The following is a 17,254-nucleotide window of genomic DNA, read 5'->3' as shown; positions in this document are numbered from 1 at the left end:
AGGAAATATTGAAAGAAATAGTGGAAGGCTAAAAAGAAGTAAGCATAGATGGAAGGAATATAAATTGTGTCAGATATGCTGATGATCTGTTGATTGTAGCTAAAGACACTCAGACATTACAAGGAATGATAAAAGCATTGGAAGTACGGATGAACGAATATGGGATGAAAATAACTGTGAGGAAAACAAAATTTAGGAAGGCGAGTGAGAGGAAAGATAAGGATCTTGTTACAGAAGAAAAAATTGAACAAGTAGAAAGATACAGATATCTAGGGACAATACTAACTGAAGACTGGAAAAGTAAAGAAGAGATTAAGATGAGAACTGTAATTGCAGAGGAAGTCTTTTTTTAGAAAGAAAAACCTACTCTGCAGCAACATGGATCTCAACCTGAAGACGAGATTGGTAAAATGCTATGTTTTGAGAATATTTTTTACGTTAGTCAAACATGGACACTGGGGAAAAATGAAAAAGATAAGATCGAGGCTTCTGAGATGTGGGTATAGAGGAGGTTGAGAATATAATATGATTGGACAGAGTAAGCAATAAAAAAGTATTATGAAGAATAAATGAGAAGTAAAGATGAGATGAAAAGAAAAGCATGGGACAGAAACAGATGAAGGTAACAATGGTGCTAGGGACCTGCCAACAGGCAGAATATCCCATGCAAGTATAGCTAAATCACATGACAAATCCATTTATTAATTAGATGTGGGTATCAGTGGCTAATGACCAGAGTATTCAGTACCATAAAAAAGATACAAGAGAATACTTTATATAAGAAATAAAAGTTTGTACTTTTCTTATCAATTATTTCTGAACAAATAGTTATAATTGCAGATTTTAATTTGATTTTATCTTTTTTAAGAGAGTTTAATAACAATATCATACAAATGAATAACACAAATAAGCCTAATAACAGAGCACAGCTGCCAGATACACACATGCATCTACAGAAAAAGGGAAAGACAGCAATTAAGAAAAGTTTTATTAAATTAAAAATGTTTAAAGAATCAACAGTAAAAATATTTGAGATACTTTTTTGTGATCATTAATTCCATGATCCTTGAGAAAATGTTGATAAAATGATACCGGAGTTCTCATTGGACTCATAAATAATATATTTTTAATTTGGAATTAGATTTCCAATACTGTTTTTCATGCACATTAACATGAATTTATTCATATATAACACTGCATACCTGCACAACAGAATTCTTTTTAGATGTATTTAGAATTTAAAAAATTAAGATGTAATGTTAATGCATTGATTACGAGTCAATCAGATTTTTTAATATAATCTGAATAACAGGGTCATAATATCATAACCTAAATTTATTACATTAGAACCCTTTACTGTAAGTAAAAAAATAAAAATAAAATAAAAGCTGTCAATCCCTTAACTAAATAACAAATAACAATTTTTAAATATTCATTGATAGAGCATATATTTTTTCTTTATATCAACAAGATGAAACTACAAAACCATTTCAACAACAAATAAATAAACATCAACTGGAATAACTAAGCATGCACACAACATTTATATCGCAAGCTTATTCATTTTTATTTTTATCAGGTTAATAAAAAAAAGAAGATATATTCAGTCAATATAAGAAGAAATTTGAATCTGTAACAAACCCTGTTAACGCATGTTTCTTCTCTTCATGTTAAGTGTTCTGGCTAAAATTTACATCAGCAACATTGTAAACAAAAATTCTAATTCTACACAAAAAGGATTATTACACGTGTTAGTGAATTAGAATGATTGCAGTATATTGAAATATAAAGAAAACCCAGTAAAATTGACTTATTAATTTTGATAATTGAGAAAAATCAATTCACTATATAGAAGGAATATAAAAATTCTTATCACTGATACGTGTTTAAATCTATGAAAAATTTATGATACATGTCATACAACTTTAACAATAATTCTATTTTTAACATATAAAAGAAAATGTAAATATTGACCGACATTATATGCTACAGAGAATTGTAAAAAAGAGTTCTTAAAAGATTATGTTAAAATATTAAATCAAAATTTACAGTAAATTGCAGCAAATTAAACAAAATATTAAGTATTAAACAATCAATTCAAAAAATATATATTTAATGGTTAAATAATTTATTTAAATTTCATATTATACTGTTAATAACAGAATGTAAAGCCTAATTAAAGCTTTTTTTTTGTCTTCAGTCATTTGACTGGTTTGATGCAGCTCTCCAAGATTCCCTATCTAAAGCTCAATAGTGGACTTATTGAGATCCAGACTGACCACTGATGAACTTGTCATTGCAAATTAGCTGATTTTGAAGTTGAGAGTTCTAAGGTTCATATCCTGGTAAATGCAGTTACTTTTATATGGACTTAAATACCAGAATGTGGTTACTGGTGTTCTTAGGTGGTTGGGTTTTAATTAACCACACATCTCAGGAATGGCCGACCTGAGACTGTACAAGACTACACTTCATTTACATTCACACATATTATCTTCATTCCTCCTCTGAACTAATACTTTACGGTGGTTCTGGAGGCTAAAAAGAAAAAGAAAGACTGTTCACTCTACAAGCTTACTACTAAATTAATTGAAACCCTACACCCTAACAGGTAGTAAAGTGGTCATAACTATGAACCTAACTTTAAATCTTAGCAATTATAGGTGAATAAAACACCTTGACTTGCAGGTATAAGTACCCAAGTCCAATTTTAATGATAACAGAGGTATTTTACCCAAATGAAGTTAATGACAACTCCTTTTTTGAAGATTACATTACCTAACTCCAACAATACACTTTTTATGAGCAATGGTTTATTTTCAAAATACCTAAATGAACACTGACACTTGGCTGTAGAGGTAAAAATTAACTAAATTTATTTGGGTAGTTTTACCTCATGAAAATAAATGAATTAAAACTATCTAAATGCATTTGGGTAGTTTTATCTCTCTGAATAAGGTGCACTGGCAGTGGTCAGTTGTTCTGTCAGTAACATATGACAATCGGGTAGTTTTACCACTGTACGTTTTTATGAAGTTGTTTTATTTATGAGTTCAGTGCCAGTTTCTATTTAGTTTTAGCTGTGGTTTTATACGTTAAAAATGAATTGAAATGAATTAATGATGACTTTAGCTGAAAGAAGTGTGTTTAGAAAAACATTAGAAGTTAATCAATTCAACTTACCTTGATACTTCAATAAAACCAATTTCTACAGATTCAAGAATCAGCTGATGAAAGTATCCCCTATCCCAAAGTTCAAGAAACAAGCTTAATGTGCTCTTTGTCCTCATCTTTGGCACAGAATAAGAATAATGTGCATCAGTCAAACAATTAGGAATAATCTAATCGTAGAAATGATATGCAGAAAAACAATCTATTTTTTTATAAATAATATTATGAACAAATATATAAATCATATTTTGATATAAAATTAGTATATAATTGTATCCTACGAATAATCTAAAAATGACTGGGGGGTGATTAATTAGCCAGTTAAGTATTTAAAACTACACGCTGTAAATGTGAATTATGTCATAAGTGTGAGTTGGGTGACAACTCACCATAATTTTTATTTTTAAAAAACAAATACTAGCATATAGCAGTATAAATTTCCATACCAATAAAGTTGCTGAGTATACAAATAAGCTCAAAATTTAATTTTATAAATATTTAAAAATGATTCTGACACACTAGCAGCAAATAATTAAAAAAAAAAAAAAAAAAAACTGACATACTTTTGTTATTTATATGAAATGATTTAAAGATACCCAAAAATCAAGCAGTAGTGATAGATACTATACCATCAGAGTTATGTTTTTTAGGATAAGCAAAACTGAATAGATTATACAGGTTAGTATGCAAGAATTAAGAGATTGGGAGAAATACTCACAGTCCTTAAGAGATACCAAAAAAGCAAGAGCAAAACTATTGCACATGAGGTGTAGCATCTCATACATGTAAGATACTCTATAAGATATTTTACAAATGATAAGAAATGTGGTAAATAGCATACAGATAATGACCATTTTGGTTTCAGGGAAAGTCTCAGACCTATCTAAGAAGGTAACTTCATGGTTTTTGTAGAGAAGGAATCTGATAATGTAGAACAGAATGTAAGGTTTCAGACTTAAATGTACGGAATAGGAAATTCAGACTTAAATATAAATGCGTAAGGGATATCTACTATCTGTATACGAATCAAGTGGCAGCCACAAGAACAGAAGATGAATAAAGATGAAGTCTGATTTAAATAGGAATAAGATAAGGATATAACCTGTCTACTTTTCAACTTGCACCTAGATAAGTAATTATAGTTAAAATAAAATCTACAATTTTAGTTAATATAGATGATATTTATAACCAAAAATACACACGATGCTATTTAATTAAAACTACTTTAGTATCCCAATTAATAATATTATTTTAAAGTACTTTAAATAATTATTTTTTCTACTCAGTTTATTTTCTTAATACATATTTTCTTTGCAGGTATAGCTCGCAAATTCTGAAGTCACTGTCATTGGTACATTCTAAAGAGCTCTCATGTCCGATTCTGAATTCACGTTTATCACAAAATTGTCGATGTGCACATCATATATATATTCACTTTCAATGTATTTTTTTTTTCAATGTTGACAACATGCTCGCAGACATTGCTTCACTTAGCTTCAGACACTTTATGAAATTCCTCTTCAGCTAGCTTAAGAACATCCAACATGTTAAAAGTTGTATTTCTTTCAGCTACTTGCCCTTTCACTTAACTCCAAATCATTTCAATGGCATTTAAGTCAGGGTGAAAAGGTGGCAACCATAGAACTGTGTGACCATAATTTTTGAAAATGTCATCTATTAGAAATTTCTTTTGATTTTCTTTGTGTAATTTTATGATATCATATAATTCAATCTTCATCATAGCAGGAGAACAGTTAATTCATTGTTTGGCTAACCATTTTATCACATCACTTTTTAGAGTTAGAATTTGGCTACTTATATAGCAGAACATTGTGATATGATGCATCATCTACTACAATGACCGACTAAGGTGGCAAGTTGGGAATACACTTCTTCCATAATCAGTTTGTGTAGTTTTCGGAATCCATCAATTTGTGATAATCTCTTCTTATTTGACTTGCATACATAAAACATTGTTAATGAATCCTTTATTACAGCCAATATAAACAATTATTAATAGTGATTTTAAATAATATGTTTTATGTTATGTTAAAATGCAATCTAAGTTAATCTTAACATGCTGAATGCAAATCATGTGACAAGGTGTATTAGTGATTTATATGAGGAAGATATTTTTATATCTGCTTCATCATCCAGTCTACTGAAGAGAAATTTCAATATTATTAAACAAGATAAATTATTATGATATAAATGTTTAAGTAAATAAATAACTTTTTTATATGCATTCTTTATCGTACGGTGCACACATATTATTTATTTTTTACTAAAAACACATATATAATGTTAATTATCATCTTACCATATATTTGTCATAGGAATTTCCTACATTTTTTCCACAATTATGTGCCAACATTATCATGGAATGAAAATATCCACAATTACATTTCGTCAGTCTTACATACAAAAAAACACATAACATCACACCGCAATATTAGATACTAAAGTATATATTTACAAGAAGCATGCAAGCAAATTGCCAAGTTTCCTGGCCTGAACTCTAGCTCAGGCTCTGATGATGATACATTGATGAGGCAAAACATGTAGAAAATTCCTACGACAAATGTATAATAGGACGATAATTAAAATATATATGTGGTTTTAGTAAAAAAAAAATAAATAATTAAATTTAAAAGAAAATTATTACATTTATGCCAGATTTTTATGATTTATGCCAAAAATTTTGTTAGGTTTAAATATATATACATATGAGTGTATCTGTTTGTGCATGCGCACACACGTGTGGCTTTAAAATAACCTAATACACAGAACAATAAAGTAATATTATAATTTATTTCAATGAATCATAATTTGTATAAATAAATCAATGCGATGTAAAATGGAAAAGATGCACTTACTTTCCTTCTACCATACCCAATCCGAGCTTTAAATATACTGTTATAAAGAATTAAATGATGAAAAACATTCATCATTTTCAAATTTTCCATCACTGATTATTACGAGTGTCAATTTTAGAATTTACAATTACAACTTTAAGTAATTATTACATGTAGCATGAGTATTGTGTGTTGTATAATTTTTTTTTCAACCTTTCAAAATTTTTTAGCGGTTACTAAGATTTAAAATACATAGTAACTTTGAGATTACATTATTTCTCTTTTATAGGTTTTACCTAATATTGCTTGTAACCAACATTAATGACATTTTAATCCAATTTACATTAAAAAAATATTACTTTTTCAAAAGTTTGAATAAAAAAGCTGGCTCTTAGAAAAATATACTTAAGTATAATTCTAGCTTGGAAAGGGTTAACGAAGTGAATTTACGGAATACTAATTCTAAATTTACAAATAAATCAGAAAGTCCCCTACCCCCAAATGAAATTACCCAAATACATAACCGAAGTAACATATTAATGTAATGGAATCATATAATTGGCACTAGCACCAGGGATTTGCAACTTTGTCCTGATTAACTGCTAAGAAATATCTACTTAGTATTTGCACATTCAGGTTGAATTATGGGATTTTTGGTCAGTGCAGAATTTACCAGTTTCATATCAAACCTCTTGTGATTCAATATTAGTAATCTGTTTATATAATGGCAAGAAACCCTTCTGGACTTATGTTTATATTATACATATGCGTATTTTATATTATACATACATATACATACATCACTTTTATATTAAATTAAAAAATCTCCTACAAAATATGTGTATTTTTTTTTAAAAGTCCTTACCAAATGTTTTACCATGAATGGTAACTTCAAGACTGTAGTCGATAATGTAACAGTTTGGACCAGATCTGCAATCTTATTTAGAACCCAACACCTACCACTTCATTTTTCCAAATATCATTTTTATTTTTAGAACCTAAATTCTATAATGCAACACCTGCTGCAATTACACTTATTTAAAATTAAGCTATTTAATATGAGGATTAAGAAGTACTGCAGTTGTTTACACTCGCATGTGGTTTTATTGACTGTGAGGCCTTAATAACGATCTGATCTCTCTAAATATTGTGAAAATGTTTGTTATGGAACCCTTCAAGTAGAGAGTGTTTTGTATCCTTTGCATGTAGTACATAACTCTTTTTATCTTGTTTTCAACAATGATATTTTTTGGTCTTTTATTATTTTTAGTTCATTTTTTAATAATATTATTTGTTATTCTGTGTTTATTTTTCCATATAAATTTACAGGGCATAATTATTTGTTTTTGTTTTTCTTATCTAGTTACTTATGTGAAAGACACATGAATTTTTATACTACTGTATTTCTAAGGGTTTAGCAGCTTATAATCCTCTAATTTTTCATATGGAATGGAACTGTTTATGTTAGAATTATTGTTATTGTAAGTTGTTTGAATTCTTAAATTGGTTGTTTTATTTTCTTTTTCAGGTATATACTACGGCAGATAAGACATTTTTCATAGTTACTTAGTGTAGTGTACTACACAATGTTGTTGATTATTCATATGAATAGAATTATTTTAAGTAAGATTAATGCATTACCACTTTTGAGTTATTATAGATTATATATTGAAGAGAAAATATATTCTAATTCTTGTATAAATAAAATTTATCTCATCAATCACAAGACTGTTCTAAACTTTACTCGCACTACTGAATTGATTGACTGATTCATAAAACAAAAAATTCTTCTGATATATAGTGTAGACTTCCTGATTTCAAGACTACAAGTAACTGCATCCTTGTTTATGCAATAAGCAGACCTGTAGACTATTATACCCACAGACTGCCAGACCCAGAATATGTAGTTATTAAAAACCAATAACACAATGAGGGAGGGACAGCATCAAAAACTACTAACCTAGAAAATTTGCACATAACAACGGTTTGCAAAAGTAATGGTGGAATATTATTACATCAAAGCCAAGAGGCTTTTATCACTGAATTAAGGAGATAATATTATATTGAGTTTTAATTACCTATTTTTTCATAATTAATGGTTTTAGTTAAACTAATAATAGTTAAGAAAGGCAATTTTACAAGATTAAGTTCATAAAACTTGGGAACAACACTGGAAACAAATGAAAACTTGAATAAAGATTTCTTTCAAAAAAATTTATACTCTCCCTTACAATAATTATACTTTTAATGATAGACAAGACTATGTTGAAGAAAACTAACTAATTGTATCATCAGTATTATGTGACACACATTTTAATAAAAAAAGTAAAATTCATTCTAAAGAAGAGGGAAATACACACTTTCAATTAATAATAAAAAATACGCTGATAAAAGAATTGTATGTAAAAATTACCTGTAGATATGTTCAAGATCATCAGATGTATGAAGTTTAGATACTACATCAGTTTAAATGAATTCAATAACATCACTTAAAACTGCAAAAGGTACTTGAATTTTCAATGAACTGGTAGCAGATGTCTAAAAAGAAGCAGATACAGTTTCAATATAACAAAACAAATTTTACAAACCTAAGCTATTAATATTAATCATTTAGTTGCAAATATATTTTCTTGTATTTATCTAAAGATTGATTTAGTTGCCAAATAAAACTGATATATGTTCTTAAACAGAACTTATTTTTAAGTAACACTACTTATATAAATACACATATTTTGTTTTCTGGAAGAGAAAGGAACATGTCTCACTACTTGAACTGGTACACTGTAACTGGATTTAAAAATATGAAAGAAAAATACCATTTTTAGATGCTATTATTGCAGTTATTAATTCATAATTACAATTATGATTAATAATTTACAATTATAAACAAAAATTAAACAATCAGAAATATATTGAAGTTGTAAAATTGATAATATAAAAGGCACTAGGAAAATTTTGCAATATGATGGAGCTGATAATCACAGGTGGTTGAAAGTTAGCATATGTTTAGACAGGTCCCAAACTGCACTATAGTTGTTCTAATCTCTGTGTCAATTGCTTTTTTGCTGTTTTAGTGAAAAGAGACTGTGAAGTTGCCACAGTCAAAATCTGAATACTGGGCAATTTTTAAATATAACGTTTGCAAGTGTTTAGAGAAAATGACTCCTATGCTTGGAGTATTGTCCTCATTATACAACAATATTTCCCTAAATATTGGTAGTGGGAGTTTGAAAGAGGATATTTCATCCTTCAGGATGCATCAAGGTCAGGTCAACTATTGCTGCAGCATGAAAATTGCTTGAGACAATCATATGACCTACCACCAAGAGGTGTCCTTGGGCATTAATGCACCAGCAGTTTGTTCTATTCTGCTGCATCACCTTCAAGTTAGAAAAGCTACCCCAAGTTTGAAAATGGGAAATCTTGTACGTGAACAGTGCTGTAACAGGTAACTAAACTTGCCTATACTATTATGATACCCCTGACCAAGGCTCAGAACAACCTGTAGGTGTATGAAGATGAGGAGATCCCCGTGGCTGTTTGAAAATCCATCAGTGAAGAAAAGAATGAAAGCTGTATTTTTTAGTGTGAAAGGAGTTTTAAAGGGAGTTCTGTTGGAAACTCAGAAGAGAGTTACAGGGAAGTGGTATATCGAAGATCCTGCCTAAAGTTGTTAAAGCTCCCAAGAAGTTGCACCAAAATTCAAGGATGGTCACATGGATTCTTCACCATAATAATGCTCCAGCATACTGCTCCAAATTTTATTCTGAGTATTTGGCCAGCACTGGAATAAAATTATTAGAGCACCCTCCTACAGACCTGACTTCACTCCATCTGACTTCACACTGTTCCACCAGGTGAAAAACAGACTGAAAAGGAGACAATTTACAAGCGATGATTACATCCTAAAGGCTTGGGATGATGAATGTGCCCAGATCTCTGACAAAACATGGCAGAGTTTCTTTGAAGAATGGAGAAGTGTGTAGCATGTGGTGGAAATTACACTGAAAAATAATAAAAACTAAAATTATACTGCAAAACTTTCCTAGTGCACTTTGTATGTGTTGAATTTAACGATTACAATTAAATTTGACTACTTTAGAAAGTTATAAAACTCTCATAAGTAACAGCATATAACAAATAAGAGGAATATCCAGAAAGTAAGTACTATTTTGCTGTTAAAAAGTAACATAACTTTCAGTAGAACAGCTTTATTATTACATGGAAGAGCATATCTTAACTACTTTTTCACATAATTTCCATCATATTAAGGCACTTTTCATATCTTGCAATCAGTTTTTTCATTCCTTCCTCAAAGAACAGCACTAACAGGGAAGACAACCAATGTCCTACAGCATTTTTTACATTGGCATTTTCACAGCCACTGACCAATAAGAGACTGCTGAGATGGAAAAACAAATGGTAGTCACTCAGCACCAATTTGGCTCAAAAAAAATCATCACTTTACTTTCGTATTGGGTAAGAAAAGAATGAACACAGTCTAACTGCTTGATTTTGTGAGCCATCATCAACATTTTCGGCACTCAACAAGAGCAGAGTTCGTAGTAGCCTACGTTTTGTGTTACAATTTCAAATAAAACGATTTGTGAAATTTCAGGGAACTCAATACATAACAAAGAAATTGTAAACCATACATTTTATTAAACTTTTTCATCCAATCACATAACCAATTCATTCAGGATGAAGGGCACTCACACCTTTCCTTGTCCTACACATTACTGCATCCTTTACTGAACTGTCACACCCACTTTCTAACCATTCCATCAGTCATAGCTTTCTCACCATTAACTTTACTAATCTGCTGTTTGATATTTGTTATGTTTAAAAATTGGATAACTGCCCTAATTTTACAATCAGTGGGATTACTGACTGACTCGAACATTTTATACAAAGTTTAATCAACTATAAATAAATGTTTGTAATGGCATCTATCGAAAGCCGACGAATCAGAGAATATGGCATGCATGCTCACAGCTATGATCACAGTGTTGTAAGGTGGTAGAAGGAAATAGTATTTACTTTCTGGATATGCCTCAAATAATAATATATTATATAAATCATAGAAGATGTATTATGTAAATAATATCTTATATATAAAGCCGAAAGTTAGTTTGTTTGTTCTCGCATCATGTGAGAACCAACTAACTGCTTTGAAATTTGCATGATGTATTCATGTTATCCCAGGAAAGGTTTTAACTCACAGACTGAGACCCTAGCACCATTGGGAATGAAGTTGTGAATTAAAGTTATTCATTACATTAAAAAAAGATTAATTCTTTTATTTCATTTTTATATTTCTATCACCAGCAACGAAATAAGTTACAAATTTTTCATCGTCAATAATGTGTGTGCTTTAGTTACTATTATTATCTTGTCTTTTGTAATTTAGTTTCTTTTTCAGGTTTCTATACAGCTTGAATACTTTAATCGTTATTTTTCAGTATTATTCTCACAACCATGAGGATAATGAATATTACGGGGGGTCCAGGGGGAAGAGCCCTCTGACTGGACTGAAACAGTATGTGAAGCGAGTCCTGTGGAAACTCAGGGGTCAGGATTTCCTTGCAAGACGGTAATGGCATGCTCTGTGGCCCTGAATCAGCTCTGGGGTTTGCCTGACCACAGGGGTCCAGGTGTAGACGGTTGAGTGAATTATGCAAGCCCCGAGCTGACTAGTATTATACATAATGTATGATATTAAAGAATGACAGCATTAGTTCATTAAAGAATGAACACCAGCGTGCAAGAGTCGCAAGTGTTCAGTGTTAATGATTAGTTTTGTGATGTTAGCATTAGGATGTAAAACATAGGATGTTTCAGTTTGTAATGTAACAGAGAGTGTTGCAGTCTGCCCCACAGAATTATTCAGAAATGAATCAAGTGATATAAGTTTGCTTTGTTTAGATAGAGTTTGATTGTTTTTAAGATTTAATTTGTCATTAAAATGCATGTGTTGTGATTGTTGAATAAAAAAGGTAAGAGCGTGGTTTAGTTCCTGAGTAGTTAAAGGACCAGAAATTCATTCTGACTGTCTTGATTTGGCATTATGAATAAATCTGAAACAAAAACTAAAAGTGTGATTTATAGTATGTAGTGATGAAAATCATTTTGTGTATTCAAATTCAATAGTAGAGACAAATGATGTTGCAATATGTTTGCGTTTTTCTATTAGACATTCAGCACCTATGATACAGTTATTAAAGGTAATATTAATATCTTTCAGCCAGCGGGCAGAAAGCCAATAAGGAGTAGTATATAAACCTGAGGTTGTGCTCCAATTCTCAGGACTGGTTGGCCAGACAAGTGGCGCAGAACCCCAGGGTTGTTTTCGCTATACATTAAAGAATTAAAGAACGATTTATACCAACTGTGTTTGACTTATACAATTTTCATGTTAAAGTAGTGATACAATTCTATCTATCAACGCAATTTTCAATGTGAACTTTAGATCCAGGGGAATTCCCAATCTTTTGTATGTCTATATATACATAGAGTGAATGCTAACATCAATAACATATACCGCTTATTTCGTATAGCTGCACATATAGATTGGCTTTTTCTCTTCCCTATACTATAAGGCTGAATCAACTAGACAGACAAACAGCGTCCCTGCGGCAGCTGTTGACCGTGGGTGATCGTCGAAAGGTCCGGCCATCCCTATAGCCTGAAGAACAAATATATTTATATTTTTTTAGGCAAGCCAGCCCGGAGAGAGCCGACAACTAAACCGTCGGTAGAGTTTGCAATTTTAATTCATATCACCATTAATTAATTTTGATAAATTTATTTTGTTTAGTATTTAAATAAAATTATCTATCAGCGCAATTTTCAATGTGAACGCTAGATCCAGGGGAATCCCCAGTCTTTTGTATGGGTATATATACATACAGTGAATGCTAACATCAATAAGATATGATTATTAAAATTATTTATATTATAATAAGAGAACATTAAATTCGAACGAGTTAATTTATCAAACGATTCTAACCTATCTGACCCCAATAAAATAGTATTTTGTTATAAAAATCCGTCTGACAAGTACGATTTAATTACATTTATAGATAATATAAAAGATGATATTGAACGTTTACATAAGAAATACACTCCTAATACATTTACTATACAATTAATTTGTGAATTTAATAAACGTTTATTCACTTCTTATGGAAAAACTCTTTATAAATCATTCAAATTGGAAAAAATAAAACTTTTCGCGGAAAATGAATCGTCTATTGATACGGCCTTTGAAAGTATATTTGAACAATATTTTAATATGCGAGATAAATTGAATAATAAAATAGCTGTTTCTGAATTGATGATTTATATTGAAATTCCAGATATAAAACAAGCATTAGATGGATTTCTAATAAAACAATCGTGGAATGTTAGCGATAAAAATCTTGTAGATATTTATGAATTTTTAATGGATACGAAAGATAGGGTATTTAACGCTATAAGTTTACAAGCTGAAAAATACAAAGGAAACAATATTAAATATTATATCGTCGTTGTTGTTGAGTTACAGAGATGCGTAGCTGATAAATGTGATTTTTGTGAAGTTAACTTTCACAGCAGCACTCGATTCGCCTTAAACGTACGCGAAAATCCAAGCGATTTGAATGAACAGTATTTAGAAGCTTATGAAAAAATTAACGAATCTTTTGAAAGGTTTATTCAGATGGGAAGCGGTTGGGTTATGAATAAAATATTAAGATTGGAGCTTTCAGTATCAGAATTCGATCCGCTTTACGGTGGTAACAGTACATATTTTCCATTACCGAAAGCTTTATTTAAGAAACACGCTGTAATAAATGTACAGAATGATGATCAAAAATCTTTCTTATGGTCTATTCTAGCACGTCTATTTCCTAACAGTAAACGTCATTATCGTGTTTCGTTCTATAGAAAATTTGAAAACCATTTAAACATGAAAGGAATAGACTATCCTATCCTGTTTGCGTTAAAGACATTGATAAATTTGAAGCTCAAAACCCAGACATTGGTGTTAACATTTTGTGTTATGATATCGAACACGATGATGATAGAGAGTCATTTAATTCTAATAATGTATATGTAAAACGTGTGAATAATAATCGAAAAATCATGGTTTGGTTGTTGTTATTAACTGATGTTAAATTAAATATCTCTCATTATACTTTAATAAATATGACAAACGAACATAACGGTTGTTGAGTGGTAATAATAAAAGTCATAAAAAATGTGAATATTGCCCGTATTGTTTTAAATCTTGGACTAGTGAAACTGAAGCTAAAAAAAGACTTGCAATACATATTGAAGACTGTAAACAAGGAAAGGTTCAGAGAATCAGAATGCCAAACGAATGGATCGGTGTTGGAGAGAAACGTAGACGTGGTAATATAGTATCGTTTAGAGATTATTCCTCAACATTACGTGTACCTTTTGTAATATATGCAGATTTTGAATCGTTTATCATTCCAAAATCCGAACCAAGCACTAGCAATACAACAAAAACACATATTTATAAACCTTCTGGCTATTGTTATGTTATAATAGACGAAAACGATTGTGTTGTAGAATCAAAATTATACAGAGCTGCTACAGATGATGATAAGGTAGTTGAAAAGTTTCTCGGTGATTTATGTGGTAAATATGAATATTTCCAAAAGGAATTATCAACTAATAAAGAGTATACTATAAGTGAAAAAGATCAAGAAAGGTTTGAAAAAGATACTAAATGTGTTATATGCGGAGATAAGGTGGATGGGAGTCGTGTAAGACATCATTCTCACACAAGCGGTAAATTTATCGGTCCTGCACATTAAAGTTGCAATTTAAATTGTAAACGTGTAACATTTATTCCGGTTGTATTTCATAATTTACGCGGATACGATTCACATCACATCGTATTGGCGATGGATGCATTGAAAGATAAATTTGAAATTTCTTGTCTCGCAAACAATAGTGAAAAACTTATATCTATAACGCTCAAGAACAAAATATCATATCGATTTATTGATTCGTATCAATTTCTGTCTTACAGCTTAGATGAGCTGGTGCACAGTTTATTTACTCGTAAACAAATAATGATGTTTAAAACAACATACTCTCAATTTCGAAACGATATACAAAGTAATTGTGATGAAAACAATAAAGCTAGAGTTGCTATGTTGAACTTGTTAATTCCAAGAAAAGGTGTTTATCCTTATACTTATATGAAATCGGCATCTGTTTTCGATGAAACAGAATTACCACCTATCGATGCGTTTTATGATGATTTACGGCGAGAACACATATCCGAAACGGATTACATGCATGCACAAAACGTTTGGAATCGATTTAAAATTAAGTCGCTCGGTGAATATCACGATCTCTGTATGAAATTAGACGTCATGCTGTTGTCTGATGTATTCGAGAGTTTTCGTAATAAAATGATTGAAATAAACAATTTGGATCCGTGTCATTATATATCCGCTCCACATTTATCGTGGTTTGCAGCGCTTAAGGAAACGAAAGTGCAGTTAGAACTCGTTAGAGATCCGGATATGTATTTGTTTTTTGAAAAAGGCATTCGCGGTGGAGTGTCGATGATTCCCAACCGTTATGCTGTGGCAAACGATCCGAATCAACATGATTATTATGATGAAAATAAACCGAAGAAATACATTAAATATTACGATGTACGATCTCTTTACGGCCGCTGTATGAAGGAACCGCTGCCTGTAAACGGTTTCAGATGGTGTGATGAAAACGAACTTGAATATTTGTTCAATGTGGAAGATATAAAAGACGATGCGGAAACCGGTTATATTTTAGAAGTCGATTTAGCATATCCCAAACATTTTCATGAAACACACAGAGATTATCCGCTCGCACCAGAGAAAAAATCCAATCCCAACGGTATGATTTCTCCGTTCCTCTACGATGAAAAACGAGTGGCGTGTAAAAAATTATTGTGTACTTTGGAAGATAAACACAAATACGTTTTACATTACAGAACGTTAAAACTGTATTGTCAACAGGGTATGGTGCTGACAAAAATACACAGAGCCGTTAATTTCAATCAATCTCCACGGTTGAAAGATTATGTTGAGAAAAATTTCGATGCGTGGTGCGACATAAAAGATCCGACTGAAAAAAGTTGACAAGCTATTGATCAACAGTGTATACGGTAAAACTATTGAAAATGTAAGAAAGCGAATCGATATGATTTTGATTAACGACAAATCAAAATTTAAAAAAACAAACGCCAGTCGAAGAGTAAAACATTATTATCCTTATGGAAATGATGTAGTTGGAATTTCACTGTTGAAAAAATATATATATATACTTATATACTTAAACAAACCCATATATGTAGGTTTAACGAATTTGGCAAAACTAATCATGTATGATTATCATTACAATCACTTTTTACCCAGATACGGATATGAAAACATAAAACTGCTAATGACAGATACAGATTCGTTATTATATTCAATTACACCAACTAAAGAGGAACATTTTGATCATTCTTGGGATGATAAACGTTTGAATGAACAAGATGAAAATGTTTACGCAACGAGTAAATACGACATTGGTCGTTTAAAAGATGAAATGAAAGGGGATCCGATCTACGAATTTGTCTGGTTGAGAGCTAAAATGTATTCTTTACTTTGGGGATATCATCAATGTGGTTTAGAAGAAAAAAAGACAGCCAAGGGAATTAAAAAAGTTTGAAAAAAAGAATATGAAAGTTTTAAATCATGAAATTTATAAAGATTGTTTATTCAATAGAAACATTTCACATTCCACTTCGAAATCATTACGTAGTTTTAATCATGAAATATACTCGATAGATCAGAGTAAAAAAGCTCTCTCACCATATGATGATAAAAGATTCGTGTTGGAAAACCTTATAGATACACTTCCGTATGGACATAAAGAAATCGGTGAATATATGATAAAAAAGAAAAAAAATTAGTCCGCATCCATTCTATTAATATTATTAATTTCTCTAATTAATTAATTTTTTTTAACATATGTTAGCTTAGTTTCGTTACAAATACGACAAGTAGAACGTATTTTATTTTTTTCTACCGCAACACAATTACGCGAGAGAGTTCTTAATTTACATTTTATACAAAACGAATGCATATCTAAAATATACATGATTTAATATGTAACATCAATACCGTTTTTAAATTCAACATCGTGAAAACCATGACCGTTCTTCATCTTCTTTAAGC

General features: G+C 30.6%; 2 protein-coding genes across 10 annotated transcripts in view; one reads left to right on the top strand and one right to left on the bottom strand.

Annotated features, from left to right (window-relative positions):
• Positions 1–17,254, bottom strand: part of LOC142318031 (sodium leak channel NALCN-like) — a 198,344-nt gene that overhangs the window by 71,603 nt on the left and 109,487 nt on the right. For all 9 annotated transcript variants that reach the window (XR_012754783.1, XR_012754784.1, XR_012754785.1 and 6 more), the window contains exon 2: positions 8,440–8,564. The gene's annotated coding sequence lies outside the window, so the exon portion shown is untranslated. The remainder of the gene's footprint in view (positions 1–8,439; positions 8,565–17,254) is intronic.
• On the top strand, positions 14,942–16,171 carry LOC142320115 (uncharacterized). Its single transcript, XM_075358106.1, has one exon. The coding sequence runs from the start codon at positions 14,942–14,944 to the stop codon at positions 16,169–16,171; it is 1,230 nt and encodes a 409-aa protein (XP_075214221.1).

This window comes from Lycorma delicatula, chromosome 1 (genome assembly GCF_047948215.1).
Source record: "Lycorma delicatula isolate Av1 chromosome 1, ASM4794821v1, whole genome shotgun sequence".
Taxonomy (NCBI): domain Eukaryota; kingdom Metazoa; phylum Arthropoda; class Insecta; order Hemiptera; family Fulgoridae; genus Lycorma; species Lycorma delicatula.
Note: the sequence above shows the minus strand (reverse complement) of the source record. Positions and strands in the feature narration are given on the sequence as shown.